Genomic DNA, 23,831 nt, shown 5'->3' with positions numbered 1-23,831 from the left:
TAAAATTTCGGTTGGAGACACGAAATTCGTCATTACGGGAGTGAAATTTCGATTACGAAATTGTAAATTACGATTTGAAAATTAATTACGAAATTACGAATTTGGGTCGTAATGTTAAATTTCGCATTCGTAATAAAAGCAGTTCGAAATTTCGAAAATTTCGGCTCATCTCTATGTGCACATACCCTTTCTGTCTAATACGCACAGGTCCGAGGACCCATAAGGGATCCCAGGTATGGCGGAGGGATGTGCGGAGGGGATATGGCCTTAGGGGGGCTAGGAGATGTGCTGCTAGGCAGCGGTGGCACAGGGTGCCCATGATGGACATTATCCAGTGGTCCCGGTGTATGGCATATAGTATATATAAAAACACATGTGCCCACATACACCACATGGATCCGCCTCTGGGGGAAGGGAAGGGGGAGGGGGGCTGGGGGAGGGGGGAAAGGGAGAATGGGACCTACTATGGACGATGCCTATTAAACAGCATACTCACCACCCTCATCTAGTGTACATTCTGCTAAGTGGGGAGTGCTGAAGGGAGAGAAGGAAAAAGAGGGATCACGTTAATATAACAATATCTGACCACCAACAATCAATTCAAAACAGTACTTGGTTTATCATAATTATTGATGTATCACAGATAGGTCGATATCTCAAGACCTTCATTGAGGCCCTTAGGACTGAGGGTATCCAATTTAAAAATCCAAAAGGTTTCCCTCTCACAGAGCCTTCTGAATCTCTGTCCTTGTAATAGGGATCTAGGAATCATTTCTAGACCAATTATCTTCAGTGTGTCCACCATGCTGTTATGATGTTCCTTAAAATGACGTGGGACACTGTGTTTCTCTACCTCATCCAATATGTTTCTCTTGTGTTCACCTAGTCTTTGCCTGAGGGGTCTAGTCGTTCTACCCACATAAAATTTTGGACACCCACAGGTTAGGAGATACACCACATAATCACTCCCACAGTTTATAAAATCCTTCAATTTATGAACATGATTATTTCCGTCTATTACCTCAGTGGTTCTGTGACTAATGAAAGAACAACATCCACATCTCTTGACACTACATCTGTAAGAGCCCTTCAAAGAAGGAAACATACTTTCTGATTTCGTGGTTCTCCTCTTAACATTACTGGGGGCTATAGTGTTCTTTATGGACATGGCTTTTTTAAAAATAACTGCTGGGTGTTCTGGGATTAGATCTCTTAGTATAGGATCCTGCTTCAGGATGGGCCAATTGTGGACCACTATATTCTTTATTGCGTTTGATGATTCAGTGTACTTGGTGATGAAGGATAAGTCAGAATGTTTGTTATTGTCAGTATCATGAGTTTCCTTGGGTTTGGGCCTGACCCTATACTCCTTAAATATGTCCTGTATTTGTCCAGACTTATAGCCTTTTTCAATGAATTTTTTGGAGAGTATCTCACCCTGCTCGAGGTAATCCTTATCTGAAGTGCAATTGCGTCTGAGCCTACAGAATTGACTTTTAGGTATATTCTGAATCCACTTTCGGTTATGGCAGCTGGATGCATGGAGGTATGAGTTACCCGCCGTGGGTTTGAAGTGAGTTTTTGAACATATCAAGCCCTCGTCATTAGTATATAGCTCTAAATCCAAAAAGACTAGACTATCACTGGACAGAACGTGAGTGAAGTTCAGACCAAAAGTGTTGTTGTTGCAATGGGTCAAAAATTCATCAAACTTTTGGGCACTGCCATCCCAAATCAGCAAGATATCATCGATGTACCTTGTATAGAAAACCAGATGTTTACTGAATGGATTGCAGGACCAGATGTGTAAATTTTCCCAATAGGCCATGTACAGGTTGGTGAAACTGGGGGCAAATCCTGCCCCCATCGATGTTCCGCAGGTCTGTAGGTACAGTTTGTTCATGAAACTGAAATAATTGTGTGAGAGAGCAAATTGCAGTAAGTCTAAAATGAATTGGCCTTGTGGTATGGGGAGTGAACAGTCCTGTATAAGGAAGTATTGCACTGCCTCTAGACCTTTGTCATGAGGAATGCTAGTGTACAACGATGAAACATCTAATGAGGCCCAGAGGAAACCTTTATCCCACCTGTAGTTTTGTAACATATCCATCACGTGTAAAGAGTCACGGGTGTAAGATTGCGACTCCAAAACTAAAGGTCCCATTCTCCCTTTCCCCCCTCCCCCAGCCCCCCTCCCCCTTCCCTTCCCCCAGAGGCGGATCCATGTGGTGTATGTGGGCACATGTGTTTTTATATATACTATATGCCATACACCGGGACCACTGGATAATGTCCATCATGGGCACCCTGTGCCACCGCTGCCTAGCAGCACATCTCCTAGCCCCCCTAAGGCCATATCCCCTCCGCACATCCCTCCGCCATACCTGGGATCCCTTATGGGTCCTCGGACCTGTGCGTATTAGACAGAAAGGGTATGTGCACATCTATCTATGCACATATCCTCATTTTCTCCTGTACACAGGGTGTAACGCTCAGGAGCAGAAATTGGATCGCCCAGTCCCGGACAAATCCAATATATATTATTTAGGATATTACCCGTTTGGGAGAAACATTGGTTTTTAGTCCAACACCCCTGATTCCCATGTGTTGTAAGCAACTTTTATGTAATTTTTATAGACACCATGTCTCTGTAGTTTTAAGCAATTAGTAACTATTGGGTCATGGTTATGAAAAAATTGGAAAAATTATAATGTTTTTATGATGTTTTGTATACGAGTTGCCATGTGACCAGAGGTTAAGCACAAAACAGCGCCCACTGTAGGCGGGCGATGACGTGCTTTGGACATCAACTGGTGGTTGTACCAGCAGTGACTGTAGTTATGATCTATTGTGCAGTCGCATGTATAAGTATCGATTGGAGTTCAAACTATGAATTATTGATGCTGCCATTGGTTTTCATACACTTTCCGCTTTATCTAATTTATCTTTATATGTTTTTAATGAAAGGTCTTTTTTCCTTTTTGTTTTACTTATGTCTATTTTAGCTATAATTCATTTACTATTATGGAGGATGACGCGCTGGCCAAAGTGCCCGTATACCCGCCCTCCTTCCCTTCTTTGTTGTTCCAAAAAAAGTACGCCCAATAAAGTTGGTTTTAGCTTCTTCAAGTCGCCATGGCGACCACATGAAGCAACACTACAAGTAAGCCCATTAGAGCGTGTAGACGTCATCTGACGAAGGCGCCGTGCGCCGAAACGCGTCATGACGTCACACGCTTACTGAATTCAGCCACGCCCACTCCTCAGCGTACCGGAGTCCAGGACATCGGAAGCCGCGCTGCTGGCCACAGCGCGTCATTCTCCACCACTGAGGAAAGCGGCTGGCTGCCCGCTGATATGCGATTTTAACTCCATTTGTTTGTGAGTATAATTTTTATGTGTCAATAAAATACCCCTCATACGTTTAATGCACTATGGCGCGCTCCATTTTCTCTTCAGTTGTCTTGTGAACCACCCTACCCGGAGCGCTGCAGTGTTGTAACCAAGGGGGAACCACCTTTGATCGTGCGATCCTCTGACTGGAGCGCAGAATACTTTTTGTGTGTTCTTGACCCTCTTCAATCTGGCTTCAGGAAATATCACAGCTGTGAAACAGCCCTCACCCAGATTTGCAATGATCTGCTCATTGCAAGAGACAGGGGTCAATGTTCCATCCTGATTTTGCTCGACCTCTCAGCGGCTTTTGACAGTCGATCATGAAATCTTGCTCAAAAGGCTACAAGAGTACTGTGGTATAGATGGCATTGTTCTCCGGTGGTTCAACTCCTTCCTGGCTGACAGAACACAAAGGGTAGCCTTAGGGCCCTTCCTCTCCAACCCTGTACCACTAAAATACGGTGTACCTCAGGGCGCAATATTATCCCCTTTACTATCCACCATATACATGCTGCCACTTGGAGAAATCATACAAAAACATGGCCTGACATATCATTGCTATGCTGATGACACCCAGCTATATTTGTCATTCAAACTTGACGTCACAGACCCTACTCCACAAATAAACGCATGCTTAGCTGAGCTTCAGGAGTGGATGAATAATAATTGGCTAAAACTTAATGCTGACAAAACTGAGGTTCTTGTTATCGAGGGCCAGGGCTCAACAGCAAAGCAGCCCAAGTCTCAACCAACACCGCTAAGGATAGGGAGCTCAGACCTGAACAACTCAGACTGTGTGCGCAGCCTGGGAGTACTGATTGATGGGAAATTAAGCTTCAGGAATCAAATCTCAGCTGTTGTGAAACATTCCTTCTTTCATCTAAGGAATATTGCAAAGATTAAACACCTAATTCCTTCAGAGGATCTTCCAACCCTAGTTCATGCCTTCGTCACATCAAGGTTAGACTACTGCAATGTCCTCTACACAGGCCTGCATAAGAAAGACTTACGCCGCCTGCAATTAGTACAGAATGCCGCCGCAAGGCTGTTAACAAGCCAACCCCGCCATTGCCACATAAACACCAACCCTGAGCTCACTCCACTGGCTACCGATAAAATGGAGAATTCTGTTTAAGATTGGCTTACGGACATTCAAATCCTTGCACAATCTGGTATTGCTTAAAAATATATAAATATGGCAGCCTCCATGTCCCTCTCGCTTCAGTTGTCATGTAAGCGTGTTTTGAGTTTTTTTCCAGTGACCCTACCACAAATAATTTTCTTCTGGAATGCAGAACATGGAGAATGCACTACAGATTATGTTGCTTACACGTAGAGGTAAGCTAGAGCAAACGTTTGGTTTTCCTGTTGTGTCATGGTGTGGGTGACATTGGCCTTTAAACACAGTACTGCAGGCTCTTACAGAACAGGACAGGTCTGCATCACCAAAAGTCTACATAGGTACACACAGCAGTGTAAAATAAAGCCAGAAGATTACAAATAGTGCGAGTACAATTCTTTTAGCTTAGTGCTGTCTGAATACTTGTCCTCAGCATACTTGAAAGGTCACAATCTAGAACTGTATACCCTGGAGCAAGTACAAATCAGAAAAACCAAGATACAGAATGCAGAATGACAACGTTTGAGAGGCTCTCTGACGCACATGGATTACTTAAAACATTGCAATAAATATGGTTTACATTTTGTTCCTGATTTTCCCTGTCTAAAATTCCTAGAATACTTCCAAATAAGAAACTATTTTGTTTAACAGCACTGCTGATGAAGCACTTTGCGAGCTCCAGCGTGCATCTGTATTTAGGTTTCAATGTCTATCCATTATACTTCCTGACAATTAGGCAATTTGGGGCCTCAACAGAGGAAAATCGTACAGAGATGTTTTTAGTGGCAAAGGACTATAAGAATATTGCAGTCCAGCATGTGCGAGACATGGTGGTAAGCCGCAGTCTGGAGGTTTGCTGGAGGTTTTGCTGGACTTATGGGTTATGTGCTGCAGCTCATTTAAAACATTCTCAACATTTCTTCATATTTTTGCTGTGTTGGTAAGAATACTAGTAATGGCTGTCTGCTAGTAAAGCCATCTGTAGACATGTACATGTTTTATTTGTGTATTGCATTATCCCTGGCAATGATCTAGATTTCCCTACTCAGATCTTACAGTATGGTTCTGGCACAGAAGTTCAGATTACAAACATTTCCACGGAAACGAAGACAAAAAAAATAATCATATACTATTACTAATATCAAAAATACAAAAGTTACAAATGTAGAAAAACGAATCAAACAATACAGAGATGCTACACAAAAGCAAACCTGTAGTGAAATTAAACTTAAAATGAACTTGAACCTGAACTGAGTAAAATTAAACAAAAACTTCACACTAGTATAACATTCCTTGTACATTTTCAGCGAAATGGCCAGAGATTTAGGCCCCGTTACATTTTAATCTGTTCAGTTGTAAAGTTGCAAAGACTTATGACTTCAGACAGCTGCCCTTCTCTCGGCTCTCTCCGTTTACATTTATTCAAATTCCATTGATGTTTGTTTCCGTACTTAGATTTGTTTACTTCAAAATGCATTTCCTGAATTAAGATCAGGTCAATGTCTTGACTGTTTCTTAATTCTTGCCCTTTTAACATTACAAAGACTAGAAGCCGTGTAAAAAGTAATTGGCCTTTATTTAACCACTTAAGGACCACGGGCTTAAACTCCCCTAGTGACCAGGCCATTTTTCACTAATTAGGCCACTACAGCTTTAAGGGCTCGCTGCAGGGCCGTACAACTCAGCACACAAGTGACCCCCCCACTCTTTTCTGCCTAACAACAGAGCTCTCTGTTGGTGGGCAAGGATCACTCCCAGGATGTTTATTTTTTTTATTGTAAATATTTATTCCCTGTTTTTAATAAATAATTATATTTTTTTCCCTACCCTCTTTTCCCTCCCCTAGGTAGCCTATGGACGGCGAGAGCCGATTGCTCTCCTGTGTCCCAGGTGACAGCAGTGGCACACGGCTGTCCCCCGTACAGCGCTGTTGTAGTTCGCAGTGCTGAACTATGTAAATAGACAGCGATCGCCACTGGGAGGCCAATGACGGAGCTCCGACATTCAAGCGGAGATGCACGCGCATTAGCATGCATAATTTCCTGGATAACGAACACTAAACATTTTTCTATTTTCTATTACATATTCAAGGCATCATTGCTAGAAATAATTTTTATAGCGCAGTCTGATACTTTGTTTTATAGGTTTATGCCTTCTTTGGGGTTGGGAAACCCAATATATCAGACCTAGCTGCTCAACAGAGATTGGGCGCAACACCATAAATAACGAATATGAAAAAAAAGAAAAGACAATAAACATCTTTACAGCGCTGTACAGGGGACAGTATTGTCACTTAACTGTCCCTCCCAACGGCTCACAACCTGATCCCATACATAGACTGATGCCTATGTATGAGTAGTGCAGTGTATGTATGGCTGTCTAGGGCTAATTTAGGAAGGGAGGTGGGGATAAAAGGGGATAATAGAAAATATATATATATATATATATATATATATATATATATATATATATATATATATGCATTTTGTTAAAGACATTTACTTTACATTTTCAGCCAGTTCTGTATTCTGTACCTGTGCCTGTTGTATGTGCTTGTTTGTTTTATTAGTGTGTACAGCATCACATCCCAGCCAATAATACAGTGATAGTTCAGTATAAAACCACGTAGTAGAAATCGTCAGCACACCAATTTCCAACGTACATACTATTTATTGTGCCAGTTTCCACACGATACACCAACAATTGTTTCGGGGGCCGCACAGGGTCCCCCTTTATCAAGGCATGTGGTTGCCTTGATAAATGCCTTGATAAAGGGGGACCCTGTGTGGCCCCCGAAACAATTGTTGGTGTATCGTGTGGAAACTGGCACAATAAATAGTATGTGCGTTGGAAATTGGTGTGCTGACGATTTCTACTACTTGGACTGATTAATGTGACATTGCCCATGTCACTTCGTCAAGCACCCATACATGGACAGATGGTGTGCCGACTTCTCTTGTGGATTGCAGTATAAAACCACAACTGGAAAAATGACCACATTGTCACCATGCTACCAGACAGCATTTTTATTTTTCATTTCTGAAGGAGCTATGTTAAACTGTAAAACATTTCTTTCCACAGGACATTGTTATACAGTACATTGGCAGATCAGCCACTCCTGAGCTGACAAACACAGTAGAATTATGCAGCTGCAGGGAAATAATAGATCTTTTCATTTTTTATTTTGCATGTTTATATTACATTTGTGCGAAAAAATCTAAATGTAAAATAGCTACCCGTATGTTCAGCTATTTCAAGCAAACCTGTCCTCTACAAAAGAACAAAAAAAAAAAAAAAAGATACTTCTATATAAGTAGATGGAAGTCTCTGAATAGCCCAGAGGCTTCCCATCTCCTTCCTGACTTCACCGTTGGCGAGCAGAGACCCTCTGATGCTATCCAACAGGAGCTTGTCATGAGCAGTTTCATGCTATCGTGCAGGCCCGGCCGTACTGCACTTGTATACAAAAGGGAGAATGGTGGCAAACTAGAAGAGGGCCATGGCCAGCAGTGGTGGAGTCAAGGAGGATGTGAGAAGCCACCTGAGCATCCAGAGGCTCCCTTCTTCTGCAGGGAGCATCTAACCTTTTCCCTTGGGAAATAACAAATTTGCTTTAAAGGTGACCTGAACTCTTGCGCAGGACAGAAGGAAAACAGAGAAATGCCTCCTGTGTGTATTTAGAGAGTTTAGCCTAATTCCCCCTCATCTGCGACTAATCACAAATATAATTTGATATCAGCTGTGACTGCCTTGGCAGAGCAGCTAATTTTTAAACACAGGATGTTAACCCTATGTCTGCTATTATGGCAGCAGGCAGTAAACACACTGCAGAGTTATTGCAGGATTTGTATCAGATGTAACACAGAAATGTATTTATTTAAAGGTTATTATGCTTGTCCATGTTCACTAAGTCCAATCACAACAGGTTTTCTCAGTTGTGATAAGGTACCCAGTGGTAGAGTTTGTTTCCATCAGTGCATGTCCTCCATGATTAATCCAGTACTATTGCTCAAGCATGTATAGGGCTTGGGAACCTATCAAAGGTTTGGGCCCTTTGGTTTATCAGGTCTCTGGCTACATCCTAGGGTACTAGGGTACAAAGTTCAGATTTAGAAACTGGGATGTCAGAAATTCAGTCTGTGTCCCACCCCTTTGTATTCTAGTCTAAACTCTTTAAACTGGGTTGCTTTAGTCCTGGTTTTAGTCCTGTACGCGATTAGATAGTATATGCAGAGTTGTACCTACACTTGGCATTTAATGGAAATGTGGAATTCTCAGCTTAGCATAATCCTGAGTGCAACAAAGTAAAGTACTCTGTAATCAAATAAAATATATACATTTTTTGGTACAACACAAAAAACATTTCCCCACATGGCAAAGACAATTACAGCTAGTATTCAGGCACAGTTGTTCTTAATTAAATGACATTTGATATTGGAGACAAGAGATACCAGTCTACACGGCTCTAGACCAAACCTATACCACATACTGTTGACATGCTGACAGGTTTTATTGAGAAATAACAGTGTAAACTGCCAGTATAACCAGAGCTTTCGGTAGCAGGGCCGATTTGAAGCAACTGTCAGACAAGAAGCTAGATAACAGGGTACACTTTGTTCCAAGCACACAGCCCAATCGAAATGCCAGCGTTTGATCCACAGTTATTACAGCTTTGCAATAGATGGCATCTGTATACTGTTAGTGCATACATATGCATATATCAAGATATACCATTGATGGCAGTACACACTACAGATAAATGTGTTCTTTGTTTAAATATTTAACAAGTCACATCAACAGTGCTGCTCATCAGGATTCCGGATATCTGGGTTACCCGGATATCCGAACTTTTTTCAGCTATCCGACCGGATTCTGATTCTGGATACCTGGGCCCAAATCCGGATAGCTATCTGCGGATATTTGGGCGCATAACGCGGATATCCGCGGATATTGCAGCTATCCGGATCCGAAATACTGTAACTAAGGAGATAACGTCCTGGAGCCAATCAGAGGGCTCCCAGCAGAAGCCCTAGCAACCAATCACAGAAGGGAACCTTGGCCAGCCCCACCTGACCTTATTGAGCCAATCAGAGGCCTCCCAGCCTAAGCCCTGGCACCCAATCACAGAAGGGAACCCTGGCCAGCCCCCCTGTGGGTGCCCTGATGAGACATATCGTCCTGCGTGACTGCTCAGTCACTGAGAGATATGCTGCAGTGCTGCTGGCATAGCAGTCCTGTATACAATGATAAACCCCAAGCTGTTCAGTGATTAACCCCTTCACTATCACTACACTATTGTTATATTGTTAATTAGCTTGATTTCATTGCGTGTGTGCTTTGCTGCTGCAGCTGCGATGTCTGTGTGTGTGTGCTGTGCACAGACCAGGCCAGCTGCTGCCTGCTGGCCAGCTATTAGCCTTAAGGCCCATACACGTCAGATTTTTGCGAACCACCCGTCGTTTGAACGTTCCGTCTTTCGCACGTCAAATCCGGCGTGTGTACAGACTATCGTTCGGTAGATAAGACTGGTTTTCAGCGATCCGCCGGGCGATAGTCTGTACACACGCCGGATTTGACGTGCGAACGACGGAACGTTCAAACGACGGGTCGTTCGCAAAAATCCGACGTGTGTATGGGCCTTTATCTAGCTACAGTTTAGGTTAGGTTAGGGAATAGGATTACTGTGTAATTTTGTGTAGTTAGTACTGTAGTAGTGCAGTCAGTGCTAGTAGTTGTTAGAGTAGCAGTACTACTGTGTTAGCTTTCTACAGAACTGCTGTGCTGTGAGCGTGACAGTTAGTGTGCACTAGTGTCTTCTCCTCTGCTGTCTGACTGTCACTGGGCACGTGGCACTAATCCATTGATAGGTTTGATGCAATGAATGTGTTTGCATGTCTGCACTATGCATGTTACAGGGCCAGAGTTAGGACACCTATGTTTACCTGGGTACTTCTGCGCAGTATAGGTGACTAAGCATAAGAATGCATTCTTCTGTGAACTAAGACCCCGGCTTTTAACTTAGCTGTAGGGATAACAGTGGTGCCTGGATGAGTGAATCTGTGAATGCATTTGTTTGAACATTTGCATGCGAAAGTGCGAAGGGTTAATAGATTTTTGCGGTTTTCTGGCCACACCCCCTTCAGCACCTCCCTTTCCTTAATAACTTATTTAATGTCCTAACTAGAGGCGATGTGCCTGGATATATATGTTTTTTTCAAGTTGTTTCAAGGGGTCTAACCCCTGGACTGTGGCATGCCGGAGGGGGATCAATGCCAAAAGTCCCACCAAAAATTACGGAGTTGGCGCAAAATCAGGTTTTAAACCCTAAAGGGCAGAAATCACATTATGCACAGCCCTGGGTGTCAGTGGGCTGTGGAGTGTCTCACACAGAAAAATGCAATAGTACTATCAGAATACAGTGAAATAATAATGCACTGGAGTGGTACTGTGTGTGCAACTTAACAAGACAAGACAAATAACATTTATATTGCGCTTTCTCCTTGCGGACTCAAAGCGCCAGAGCAGAGCAGCAGCCACTAGGGCGCGCTCTATTGGCAGTAGCAGTGTAAGAGAGACTTGCCAAAGGTCTCCTACTGAATTAGTGCTGGCTTACTGAACAGGCAGAGCCGAGATTCGAACCCTGGTCTCCTGTGTCAGAGGCAGAGCCCTTAACCATTACACCATTACACTTAACCATTTCTGCTGCCCTAACGTGAAGTTCACTTCCGGGCAGCTGCTCTATTGCGCTCTTGCCCGCGATCGCGGGCACGCCCCCATGCCCACGTGGTGTCCCCCGGTAGCCCTGGGATCAGTGAAAGAGAACATGGTACCCGATTACCGATCCCTGTCCCCCGCAGAAAAACCGAAGCGCTCACCCGTGAGGCTTCAGTTCTTCTGCCCGGAAAAATGTTGCACCCCCCTTGTACTTCCGCTTAGCGAGAAGTACAAGGAGGGAAAACTAAAATGAAGGTGGCCATCATGTGGCCAAATAGTAAAACTACATCTAAACATTTTTTCCATTACAATTTACACATATAACAATATTAAAAATTAACTGTTTATGTCCCACACCAAAATATCCAAATAAAATTTTTAATGGAAAAAAAAATTACAATTAAAAAAGAAACAAATAGTTACCTAAGGGTCTGAACTTTTTAAATATGCATTTGAAGGGGGTAGACTACAAACATTTTTAAATTAGAAGCTTGTAAATAGTGATGGACGCAAAACGGAAACAATGCACCTTTATTTCCAAATAAAATATTGGCGCCATACATTGTGATAGGGACAAAATTTAAATGGTATAATAACCGAGACAAAAGGGCAAATACATTGGTTTTAATTATGGTAGCATATATTATTTTAACGCTATAATGGCTGAAAACTGAGAAATAATGATTTTTTTTTTCATTTTTTTCTTATTAATCCTGTAAAAATGCATTTACAGTAAAGTGGCTCTTAGCAAAATGTACCACCCAAAGAAAGCCTAATTAGTGGTGGAAAAAACAAGATATAGATCAATAAATTGTGATAAAGTTATTAGCGAATGAATGGGAGGTGAAAATTGCTCTGATGCATAAGGTGAAAAATCCCCGCAGGCTGAAATGGTTAACCTCCCTGGCGGTATGATAAGTGCGGCTGCGCGGCCGCGGGAGGGTTTTTTTAATATTTTATTTTTTTTTAGCATGTAGCTAGCCTAGCGCTAGCTACATGCTTCCCCCCTCCCTGCGGCATCCCTCCGTATTTACCGATCGCCGCCGGCGCCATTTGCCCATAAAAAAATCCCGTTCTGAACGGGATTTACTTGAGGGCTTCCCCCGTCGCCATGGCGACGAACAGAGTGACGTCATCAACGTCGCCGACGTCGTGACGTCACAGGGAATCCCGATCCACCCCATAGCGCAGCCTGGCGGCGATTGGCCAGGCTGCGCAAGGGGTATGCGGGGGGCCCTGTATCGCGGCGGATAGCGGTGCATCGGCGGCGGCGATAGCAACAAACACGCAGCTAGCAAAGTGCTAGCTGCAGGTTTGCAAAAAAAAAAATTATGCAAATCGGCCCAGCAGGGCCTGAGGAATCCTCCGCGGCGGCTTACCCAGTGTCCAGCATGGGGTTACCGCTAAGGAGGTTAATGTAGCAACAGCAGAAGTATGCACACAGCTCTGGGTGTCAGTGGGGTGGGTGGAGTGTCACAAAAAAAAAAAAAAAAAGCACAGGAGACCGATGTGCTAGCCCTCAAAAGGGCTGTTTGGAGTGCTTTCACAGAAAGTCAGAAACAATAACACAGGCCTAGCTAATGCTTTCCCTACCTATCTGCAGCAAGTCTGACCCTGCTCTCACTAACAATCAGCAGCTAGCAGAGAATGAATACAATATGGCCACCGCAACTGATTTTTGATAGCGGGGTGGGGGATACAGGAGGGGGTGCTAGCTGATTGGCTGCCATGTGTCTGCTGACTGTGAGGTAAGGGGTCAAAGTTTGGCTCCATGATGATGTATAGGGAGGAGGTCGAGCACGGCATATGTTCCCAGAGAACGTGAATTTGCCGGGAATTGTTCGGGCCATCTCTATTGATGGTACGCCTTTATCTCTTCACACAGTGTTCTTTGTACCTTTATACCTGCCTCTTTGTCCCAATACAACAAATCCTCCATCAATCCTGCATAATTTGTTCTCCTTTGCTGCCTTGTCCACAAATTTAGTGCACTACAATTCCCCTCCCCATAACAGATTCCACTCCAGCAACTTTTCAGAGTTAGTGCTTCCTGATACCCTCTTTAAAATTGTGCTTTACTCCATTCTTCTTCATCCCTCATAGGTATAATTTAGGCACTAGTCCCCTAATTAGGGCACATACCTCCGTCACTAAATAAGTACATCTACCCCCTTTATTTGGGTCCTCTCCGTGTCCCCCAATCAGACCTCCTAAACCAGCACAGTGAAGTTAAAAGCTATAACTGCATTGACTTTGCCTTTGTTAAGCTAAAATTGTATGTGACATGAAAGCTCACTTCCTCAGTGCAGCCATGTATCCTTTCTTTAAAGAGTATCTGTAATCAATGATTGAACTTTATCAGTCAGTAGCTGATACCTCCTTTCCCACAAGAAATATTTTCCTTTTCTCCCACAGATCATCAGGGGGGTCTGTATGGCTGAGATTGTGGTGAAACCCCTCCCACAGTGTGTTGTCATGGCCTTGGTCCTGACAGTTTACTGTCTGTGAGCCTTGTTGCACTGTGGGAAATAACAGCAGTTTTCAACTACCAAGCAACCAGTATCTCCCTCTTTGCCTATGCATATCTATATAAAAAAACACCAACCTTTTAACCTATTGCAATGTTAGCGGGTGCGTTATAAATAATGGCAGTTGGTGCAGCTTTGGTTTTTGTTGTGTCTGCCAGTAGTAAAGAGGATTACGTGCAGGCTCATTGTGGATCAAACAATATGGACAAATTACATTTTAAATATCAATCACTTTTTGATCTCTCTTTTATTTAACTTTTCACTTTGCAATGTATTTATTTTTTCCCCTTTTCGCTTAAATTCCTCTTTAAAGAACAACTGTAACGAGAGGGATATGGAGGCTGCCATATTTATTTCCTTTTAAACAATACCAGTTGCCTGACTAGCCTGTTGATCCTCTGCCTCTAATACTTTTAGCCATAGACCCTGAACAAGCATGCAGCATATGAGGCTTTTCTGATATTGTCAGATATGACAAGATTATCTGCATGCTGGTTTCTGGTGTGATTCAGCCTCTACTATAGCCAAATAGACCAGCAGGTCTGCCAGACAAGTGGTAGTGTTTTAAAGGAAATAAATATGGCAGCCTCCGTATCCCTCTCATTACAGTTGTCCTTTAACTTTGGTCAAGAAGTCAGTATCTCCTCACAGAGAGAAGAACTGTTATGCTGTGAGCAAAAATGTTTGTATTAATGAAAACTTAATTGCTAATCAAATGCCAAGAACATATTAGAATGTTTGATAAGTGATTAGCAGCTGCCAGTAGTGGATGGATAGATCTTTTGGCTTTGTTGAAAGATAAACCGTGCGATCCTGTCATAAAATAAACTGAACACTGAGCAATGCAGCTCCTTTACACATAAATCTGAATAACTGAGCCAAAGAGCACTTTTCTGCTTAGAAAGTATTGTTAATAAACTGCTTATTGGCTTTTATATGATGCTGACTGAACCAGAAAGCAATAACTAAGAGCAGGGGGCAGCTACAGCCAAACACGCACATCAGGAAACACTTTTCTTCTTGGGGAATTGCAAATGTTTGGGAATGCCCACTGGGCATAATGAATGAGGCAAGGAAAAAAAACTGTAGGTAATTCAGGAATTAATTAAATGCTTTCCTAGAGAGGGAAGCATTAAAACTCAAGGGCAAGTTTAATCACTGGGGCTGACCCTGTGCTCCTTCACAAGTAATGAGTCCGGTCTCAAGTTCAGCAGTTCCTGTCAGAATGATGGGTCTCATAAACGCTCTTTGGCTTGCCAACACTATTTAATATATTAAAGGCGTGTTCCAGCATCACTGTATATACTGAACATTAGAGTTCCCTTATGGTCCTTATTACTGCTCTCCCAACCATTATCTGTGTGAGAAGCCTTCTCTCAAAGCTTTACATAGTTATATTTTTCAGTTCCGCAATATATAGATTACTTGAAACATTTTACTAACTGCTCTGATGAAGATCACAATGAAAGTGAAATGAACACACAGTGTGAACGCGTGAAACGCAATTCAGCAGCGGATAATGGGCCCCAAATTCCCTGCAACGATCAGGGCTTGTTCTCTCCACAATCTGAAACGAGCACAAATCGGGGATGGATTGAATTGCTGCCCTAGTAAAGCCCTGTATCGCTTAATGCAGAACAAAGCCATGTGGCCCTCAAACCCCCTCTGCTCAACCCCCAACCTATTTAGCACTATACCTGATCATGCTTCAACTGATAAACTGTACTGGTTTATTGTTTGTGTGGGAGTCCATAAATCAGATGCATTGACTCTGGTCTGACTCCACTGGCTGCATGCTTATTACAGGTGTGTTACTCAAACACAACTAAAGTGGCTGGATTGTGTACTAGTTAAAGGGGCACTATGGCGAAAAATGGCAACATTTAAAATCTGTCCAAACATAGAAATTAGAAGCACGTTTTTTCCAGAGTAAAATGAGCCATAAATTACTTTTCGCCTATGTTGCTGTCACTTACAGTAGGTAGTAATCTGACAGAAGGGACAGGTTTTGGACTAGTCCATCTCTTCATGGGGGATTCTCAGGGATGTATTTATTTTCAAACGCACTTAGTGAATGGCAGTTGCTCTGTCCAACTGTCAAAAACTGTGTAGGGAGCAGGGAGGCTGGCCAGCATCATTGTTTAAATCCTTTTTAGGGAATATCTTTATAAAGAATAAACGCCTTGCTGAGAATTCCTTATGAAGAGATGGACTAGTCCAACACCTGTCGCTTCTGTCAAATTTCTACTACCTACTGTAAGTGACAGCAACATAGGAGAAAAGTAATTTATGGCTCATTTTACTCTGGAAAAAATGCACTCCTTATTTGTCTATGTTTGCACATATTTTAAATTTTAAATTTTTTTGCCATAGCGCCCCTTTAAGGGCTCCTCCTCTGACACAGTAGACCTGGGTTTGAATCTCAGCTCTTCCTGTTCAGTAAGCCAGCACCTATTCAGTAAGGAGTTCTTGAGCTAGAATTCCTAACACTGCTACTGCCTATAGAGCAAGCCTTAGTGGCTGCAGCTCTGGCGCTTTGAGTCCGCCAGGAGAGAAGCGCAATATAAATGTTGCTTGTCTTGTCTAAAGCTAAAGCTCAGCATGAGAGCCAAGCAGCTGGCATTGTTCGAAACGGAATGAAAATGGCAGCCTCCATATTCCTTTCACTTCAGGTTCTCCTTAACTCCATTTCTGTGCTGGCTAAAAGGATTTTATGTAGGCTGCTTATTTTTCCAACTGAACTTAGTGATGTTATTTATGTGTATTCTTGGTACCGCCCGTAAAATGTAATGGTTCTATAATAATGATGAGCTCAGGCAGCAGGATACTAGTTACCTGAAAGCAAATTAGCAGGATACAAGAGGCAAGAGAAAAATACACTAGACAAACACTAGTTCCTGTCTAAAAAACCTTCCCTGTACCAGATTCTCTTTAACCATTTGAGGATTGCGGTGTTAGACCCCCCTAAAGACCAGGCCATTTTTCATAAATCGGGCCACTGCAGCTTTAAGGGCTCACTGCAGGGCCACACGACTCAACACACAAGTGATTCCCCCCCCCCCCCCCTTTTTGTCCCCACCAACAGAGCTCTCTGTTGGTGGGGTCTGCTTGCTCCCCCAATCTTTATTTTTGTACAAATATTTTTTTTTATTAAAATGCATATTTTTTAAAAAATTTTCCTCCCTCCCTCAGTCAGCTTATCACTGCGATCACCGCCAATCGCTTCTGTGTCCCCCAGGGGGGGACAGCTGTGTCACACAGGTATATTAACGGCAGCGATCGCCGCTGGGAGACTGAAGGCGGAGTGGATCTCCGCCTTCCAAGCGGAGATGGACACACATTGGCGCACACGTGCGCTCTCCTGCTAGCCCCATAGAAGGCCGTTTTACGCCAATTGGCGTGGAGCGGGCCTGGGGCTGCCATTGCGTTTCCACCACTTGCCATGAAGTGGTTGGCAAGAAGTTAAAGTGTAGCTGAAGTGACATGACGAGATAAACATTTGTACATAGAATACCAGCTCTAGTAAGAACATGTCTTAAAGGACTTACGAGGCTTGATTTTTAAAAAATAAACAAAAAAAGTTAGATACCTGTGTGTTTTTGTAAGGCACGGAGGACGCCGTCCGCGCCCTCTGTGCCGTTCCGCCGGGTCCCCGCTGCTGAATATCCCCTTGAACGACCCCCGACCGCACGGCCCGGGTCGGGCTCTCCAGCCTTAACCAAGATGGCCCGCCGGAGCTGGCCGCGGCTGCGCAGTCCGCATAGCCGCGAGTGCGGCTGCGCAGCTCTAAGGCCAACCCCCCGATCCACGTAACAGTAGCGTGGATCGGGGAGTTGGCCTTAGAGCTGCGCAGCCGCACTCGCGGCTATGCGGACTGCGCAGCCAGCTCCGGTGGCCATCTTGGTGAAGGCTGGAGAGCCCGACCCGGGCCGTGCGGTCGGGGGTCATTCGGGGGGATATTCAGCAGCAGGGACCCGGCGGAACGGCACGGAGGGCGCGGGCGGCGTCCTCCGTGCCTTACAAAAACACACAGGTATCTAACTTTTTTTGTTTATTTTTTAAAAATCAGGCCTCGTAAGTCCTTTAAGGCGTACAAGAAGATTCACCGCCGGGAGACTTGGGCGCAGAATACAGCCGGTATGGCTTATTCTGCTGCTGCACAAGTTCCCGGTGACGTTAATTACTATTCCTCCTCTAGGTCGACGTGGATAGTGGAGAATGATGTCATTCGGCTTCCAGCTATTGCTGGAGGCCGAATTACAGTGTTTTAAAAGGAACTTCAGCTCAGTCTTCTGACGGAGCCAAAGTTACTCACTGTGCGCCGCTACAGCCGTAATTCCTATTACGGTCTATGGTGGCACCGGCTGCGCCCAAATCTCCTGCGTTGGATTACCAGTGTTCGGTCTTAAGTCCCTTTCTGTTTACTGGTACAGCAAGAGTTAAAAAAAAGTGTTATCTATGCAAAAGAGCTTGGAGCAGCTTGTTAAATTCAGTCTAGTTTCCAGAAACGTTAACAAGCTAAAACAGCTGAGAAACCATGGGATAAGGTTTTAGTGCAGGAAAGTTCAAAGGGCCATTAATTCTTTTTCAGCTTAAGAAAGTTTATTTTCATTTAAAGGGACTCCGAGCAGTGCAGAAACTATGGAAAGATTCATATCATTTTAAAGCGCTCTTTCTCCTCTTTCCAATGATATATAAACCACCACCCTACGTCTTTTAGTTTTCGCTATTTTCGCGATTGAAATTGCCGCGGCCGCTATTTCGATCGCGAAAATAGAGACAACTAAAAGGTGTAGGGCAACGATTTAGGTGTCGTCAGAAAGAGGAGAAAGAGAGCTTTAAAATGATATCCATCAAGCCATAGTTATATTGTATTACAGACGACGACACTTTCCCCAGTGTCAGCAGCTCCATTCTGCTGAATGCAGCTGCTGACTTTGACAAAAAGTCGCCCTGTGTAATACAATATAACTATGGAAAGATGGATATCATTTTAAAGCTCTCTTTCTCCTCTTTCTGACGACACCTAAATCGTTGCCCTATGCCTTTTAGTTTTCTCTATTTCCGCGATCGAAATCGCGGCCGCGGCAAATTCAATCGCGAAAATAGCGAAAAGTAAAAGGCGTAGGGTGGTGGTTTATATATCATTGGAAAGAGGAGAAAGAGAGCTTTAAAATGATGTGCATCTTTCCATAGTTTCTGCACTGCTCGGAGTCCCTTTAAGGTTCACTATGCAAGTACTGTTCAGTCAAATTTAAAAACATTCTTAGGTAGGATGATGGTTCCTTGCTGGTTTCAAATTTTGATTAAGCTCCAGGCATTGGAAGTGTTAAACCTCTGTACGTGCATGTTCAACAATTCAGATGAAAAATGATGCAAGCAGATCAACTGTTTATATACAAACCTATGAATTAATGAACCTCAGCTGTGCAAGCTGTGATAGTTTTTTTTTTTTCTAAAGCCGTAATGATCTAGTCCCCATTTACTCCACTTAGCAGCAGATAAATTACATATTAAAATGCTGTACTAAGCATTTTACTTAACAGTCATTATCGTGTTAGGATATGTTCAAAGTTAACCTAACATCTGTGCCAAAATAGCATGTAACCCTGCATTAAACTTTTTAGAAGTAACCGTTTAGCTTAAATTGTTGAATGGTGGATTATTAATATTATATATAGTAGAAGCTTCTTCTGTGGCACTGTATGGTATAGATAAGACATACATGACAAATACACAGCCTACAATGTACACATACATAGGACAGCAAAGTAGCTATAATGTAGATACAGAACCAACATATAACCGATACAAATAAAAAAAAAATCCTGTCTGTATCAGGTTATAGACAAAAAGAATAGGTAGACGGGAGAGGTAAGGTGAGTTATCAAAGTGGTTGGACACCACACTCAAAGCCAGTTATGGTCGGTTGTTCATGAGAACAATGGCCAAAGGGTGAGGGGCATCATCATGTCAATCATAAAGCATTAGTCTTTAATGAGACCCAAAACTTTATTCCAATGTTTAAGGGACAAGTCCCATTCTTAAAGGGACTCCGAGCTCAAATTAAAAACAAAATTTGAACTTACCCGGGGCTTTCTGTAGCCCAGTGCTGGTCACGCCGGCCGCCGTGATGACGCGATGCGGCCGGCGTAATGACGTTAGGCGTGATGTATGCGGAAAAAGCAGCCCGACGCTCGGGCCAAGTGTCGCCAGGATCCAGCAGCCAGCCATTCCTGAAGAGGCATTGGGAGAAGACCCGGAGGTATGTCATGGGACCTCCCAACCAGCACTGGGCTACAGAAAGCCCCGGGTAAGTTCAAATTTTGTTTTTAATTTGAGCTCGGAGTCCCTTTTAGGATAACAATTCCAAAGTAAGTCATGGGCACTGCCTGGAGCTACTCATTAAGTGATGTACCCCATGCGTGCAGTGGAAGCTTAAGGTACGTACACATGTCTGATATTTCTGAACGACTTGTCGTACAAACCAGTCGTTTGGACGACAGTTTGGCGTGTGTACGAACGATCGCTAGACTGATAGCAGCAGTGTTCACTGATCCGCTTGGCGGATGCGTAGTTAGGTCCGTACATGTGTACAAACGACTTGCTGTTTGAAAGTCTATTAGTCTGACACTAATAGACTATCAAACAACAAGTCGTTTGATCAGTCATTTGATCTAGTCCATTGTTCTATCAAGTCCATTGACTAGTCAAATGACATGTAAATTAGCTGTAATTAGCTAATTACCTATATTTTGTCGTCTGTGTGTACAAGGAGTCTGAACGACTTTTTGTTTGAATGACAAGTTGTTCAAGTATCTGGTTTGAATGACAATCGGGCATAAAATCAGACGTGTGTATGCACCTTTAATGCAAGGAGAGTTGATCCACTTCTGTTTACGACAGTACTGTGTTACTGTGCCTCAATACTTCGGAGGGTGGCATTGCAGGCAGTGATGCGGCGAGCAGAGGAAGTAGAAGCCTCTCCCCCCACAGGCTGTGACACAGAAACGGATCCGTTTCTGTGTCCAAAGATGCCTGTGTAGAGGGGGATCCATTTTTCCACTGCCCTCCACTAACCCTTCATGCATGCGGGGCCGATTTTTTTTTTTCGAGTGAAGTCAGCTTCTGTTTTCAACATTAGTATCTGTGGCTCCGTTTTTGATCCGGGCTGAAAAACTGAGCCACAGATACGTTAACGTACCGAGTGTGAACCGAGCCTTATACAGTGTGAAAGGGTCTTTGGGGTGGTTTTCCACGCAGTGTTTTGTGGTCCAATTCCAATCACTTACAGATCACAAAACGCTAGGTACTGCTAGACTGATGGAAATCATGCAGGAATGTTCCCATTAGAGCAATGCAATTGTGATGCAAGTTTATCTAATTGCAAATGTCAGGCTTGCTGCATTTTTTTGCGTATTTGTGCTCGAGTTGAAAGCATTTGGGGCGAGAAACCAGTCAGATCATGTAGCAGTAGTAATTATGTAACTGTTAAAGCAATGGCCGATCTACATTCAATGGGGGAGAGAGCAGGATCTGGGTAACCTCATCCACAATTATGCACATCAAATCAAAAAAAGTTTTCACCCAATGTCAAAAATCCATGTTCATCATTAGATCCTTTTTTAATTACAACAAAAAGATCTCGGTTTTCAAATTAATGTAGAATGTTCAGTTTAAGGGCTGGTTCAGACGGACGCGTGCAGAGCGTTTACAGCCAGCGTTCGGGGCTTGGTGTTAAACGCTCCTATTCAAGTGAATGGGAGCGTTTGTACCAAGCTTTCAAGCGCGTTTGCACGAACGCGGCGTTCGGGTCCCGATTTTCCCTGGCGTTCAAGGATCCCCTGGAAGCTACATGTAGCTTCCAGGGGCGGTTAACCGCGACGGCTAATGTCCCTCTAGGGGAAGAAAAAAAATGCGACCGCATCCGAATGCAACACGAACGCTGCTGAAAGCCCGCAGCCGCGACGCCAACAAACGCAATGCCTCCAAACGTCTGTCTAAACCAGCCCTACGGCTTTATAAAACAGTCCCTACTTTAATTTTTGAAAGAAAAAAAAAATCTAGCTATATCACTTGGGTGGTTCAATGCACCACCCATTCACATCGCAACGCCATAAAAGCTATACATATGAACCTGCGGCAGAGGGCACAGACAGGGTCATATGCATAGCGCCGCATGCATGCCCCCTGCACGCCCCTCGCCCAGTGACATGCTCACTGCTGACAGGAAGTTAGTCACTGGGATTACCGGCTTCCCCGTCGTATTCGCCTCATTCCATGCAAGTGTGTCAACAAATTTATGTATCACGCATCGACATTCTGTCGAGTCACCATGGAAGTTGCACGGTAATGCTCTGCTGACTTTGCGGTGGGTCGGCAACGAATCAGATACTTACAGCCCAACGCAACATGGAAAGTGTTCTGGCCCGCATACATTTTCTTTGCTGTTGCATGAAGACAGGATATCGCAACACAAAAAAAAACTGCCCATGTGTAAAAGAGGCCTCAAGGTTATCCCACTGCACCAAACCATAGAAAGCTTGCAAGCAGGTTAAGTACTGTGAATATTTTTTTTTCGTTCAGCAAGTTTTATACCACGCTTCAGCCTTTGCAGATGTTCCAGACACCTTTTGGTAGCAGCAAAACATACATTCTTTTAGTTGAGTAAATTGCTTGACACAAGATGTACTCAGTGACAGTGTAGGATTAGCTTTATGTCAACTGCAACTTTGTCCGTCATCTAAGGAAATTGTTTAGTGAATGGTTTTGTACCTTGGCTTCCTGCACACACAGCTTGCTGAATAGACGTTGGAGGCAAAGTTAGTTTAGCACAGGAAGAGCACAGGATGCCTGTAAATACACCCATATGTTTTTAATTACTGCCAACCAAAATACAAAAGAGAAAAAAAAGGTCAAATGAACTGAACGTCAAAGATCTCACCTCCAGCAAATATGGAGTTCAATTTCCTGCAGAAACCCCTTTCATCACAATAGGAATAAACTATGTGTAATGTTCATAATCTCAATTTAAAACGATGCTTAATAAAAACCAGTTTAATGAAAATTGTTAACGTGCAAGGAGCATTGACTATATTAGGCATTCCTTATGTCAGTATTTTTATTTATGTTTTGTATACTTTAGTTTTTTTATTAATCAAGTATGGTGTAAAAAATACATGAATACTTAAACGTATACCTGTAGGGATAAAAAGTTCCCAAGGAAGATATTCGCCTTAGAAGAAGGCAGTGGCACTGCGCAGGTGCAAACCGGCCCACGCCTGCCCAGTAGCACACAGCTGCTTGTGCAGGGCTTCTTCAGCCATGCAGCTCTGTGCTACTGTGCAGGTGTGGGCCATCAGTGTGTCTGGGCAGTGCAGCCTCACATGCTCACGGACAATAGCTTGTCTATGGAGTTTCAGTGGGTCCCAGGCAGTCGAAGGTGGTCTGGAGGAGGATGTGGGGAACATATGGAGGATTCAGAACCTCCCTTCCCTCTAGCAAAGTAAGTATCTGATTTCCCAAACCTACCGCCATTGTGTTTTTTTGTTTTTGCGTACTGTGATCTATGGCTCTGTGCTGTAATAACCACATACAAATTTCAGCATTCAGGATGTATATAATTATCATATGAGCAACATATCTGGAGACCCACATTTTTATAAAATTGCCTATGGAGAGAAATCTCCAGCCATTTTGCCAGGTCTGTAATAATGCTGCTGGTTTGGGGTAAAAGGAACGTAATGTTACAAGTTTTGCACTTCTGCATATCACTTCATCAAGTCTCCATTTCTCAGTCTTTCGAGATAATAATTTGCTGACTTAGTGAAAACCGTGACTAAACATTTTTTCCTCTGTACACCATGCAGATTATTCCCTTTTTACCTGTATAAGTGGCTATGGCCATTTTATACATCTGTTAGATCCTGACATCCGTTTTATAGCTCCCCGATTACTGGAATTCAAATGTTATGACGTCCAGTATGAACTGATGGTGATATCAGGCATTTTTCTGTTTACAATTACTGTCTCACCAGATTCCAACCAACCAGTCAGCAGCTGCCAGTGTTTCA

At 43.4% G+C, this 23,831-nt stretch overlaps 1 protein-coding gene across 1 annotated transcript in view; it reads right to left on the bottom strand.

Annotated features, from left to right (window-relative positions):
- Nucleotides 1–23,831, bottom strand: part of PALD1 (phosphatase domain containing paladin 1) — a 329,497-nt gene that overhangs the window by 19,475 nt on the left and 286,191 nt on the right. Inside the window, exon 20 of the mRNA XM_068258949.1 lies at nucleotides 505–534. Within this exon, the coding sequence (XP_068115050.1) occupies nucleotides 505–534 (30 nt within the window). The remainder of the gene's footprint in view (nucleotides 1–504; nucleotides 535–23,831) is intronic.

This window comes from Hyperolius riggenbachi, chromosome 10 (genome assembly GCF_040937935.1).
Source record: "Hyperolius riggenbachi isolate aHypRig1 chromosome 10, aHypRig1.pri, whole genome shotgun sequence".
Classification (NCBI taxonomy): Eukaryota; Metazoa; Chordata; class Amphibia; order Anura; family Hyperoliidae; genus Hyperolius; species Hyperolius riggenbachi.
The sequence above is the reverse complement of the archived record's forward strand: the minus strand, read 5'-3'. Positions and strand labels throughout refer to the sequence as shown.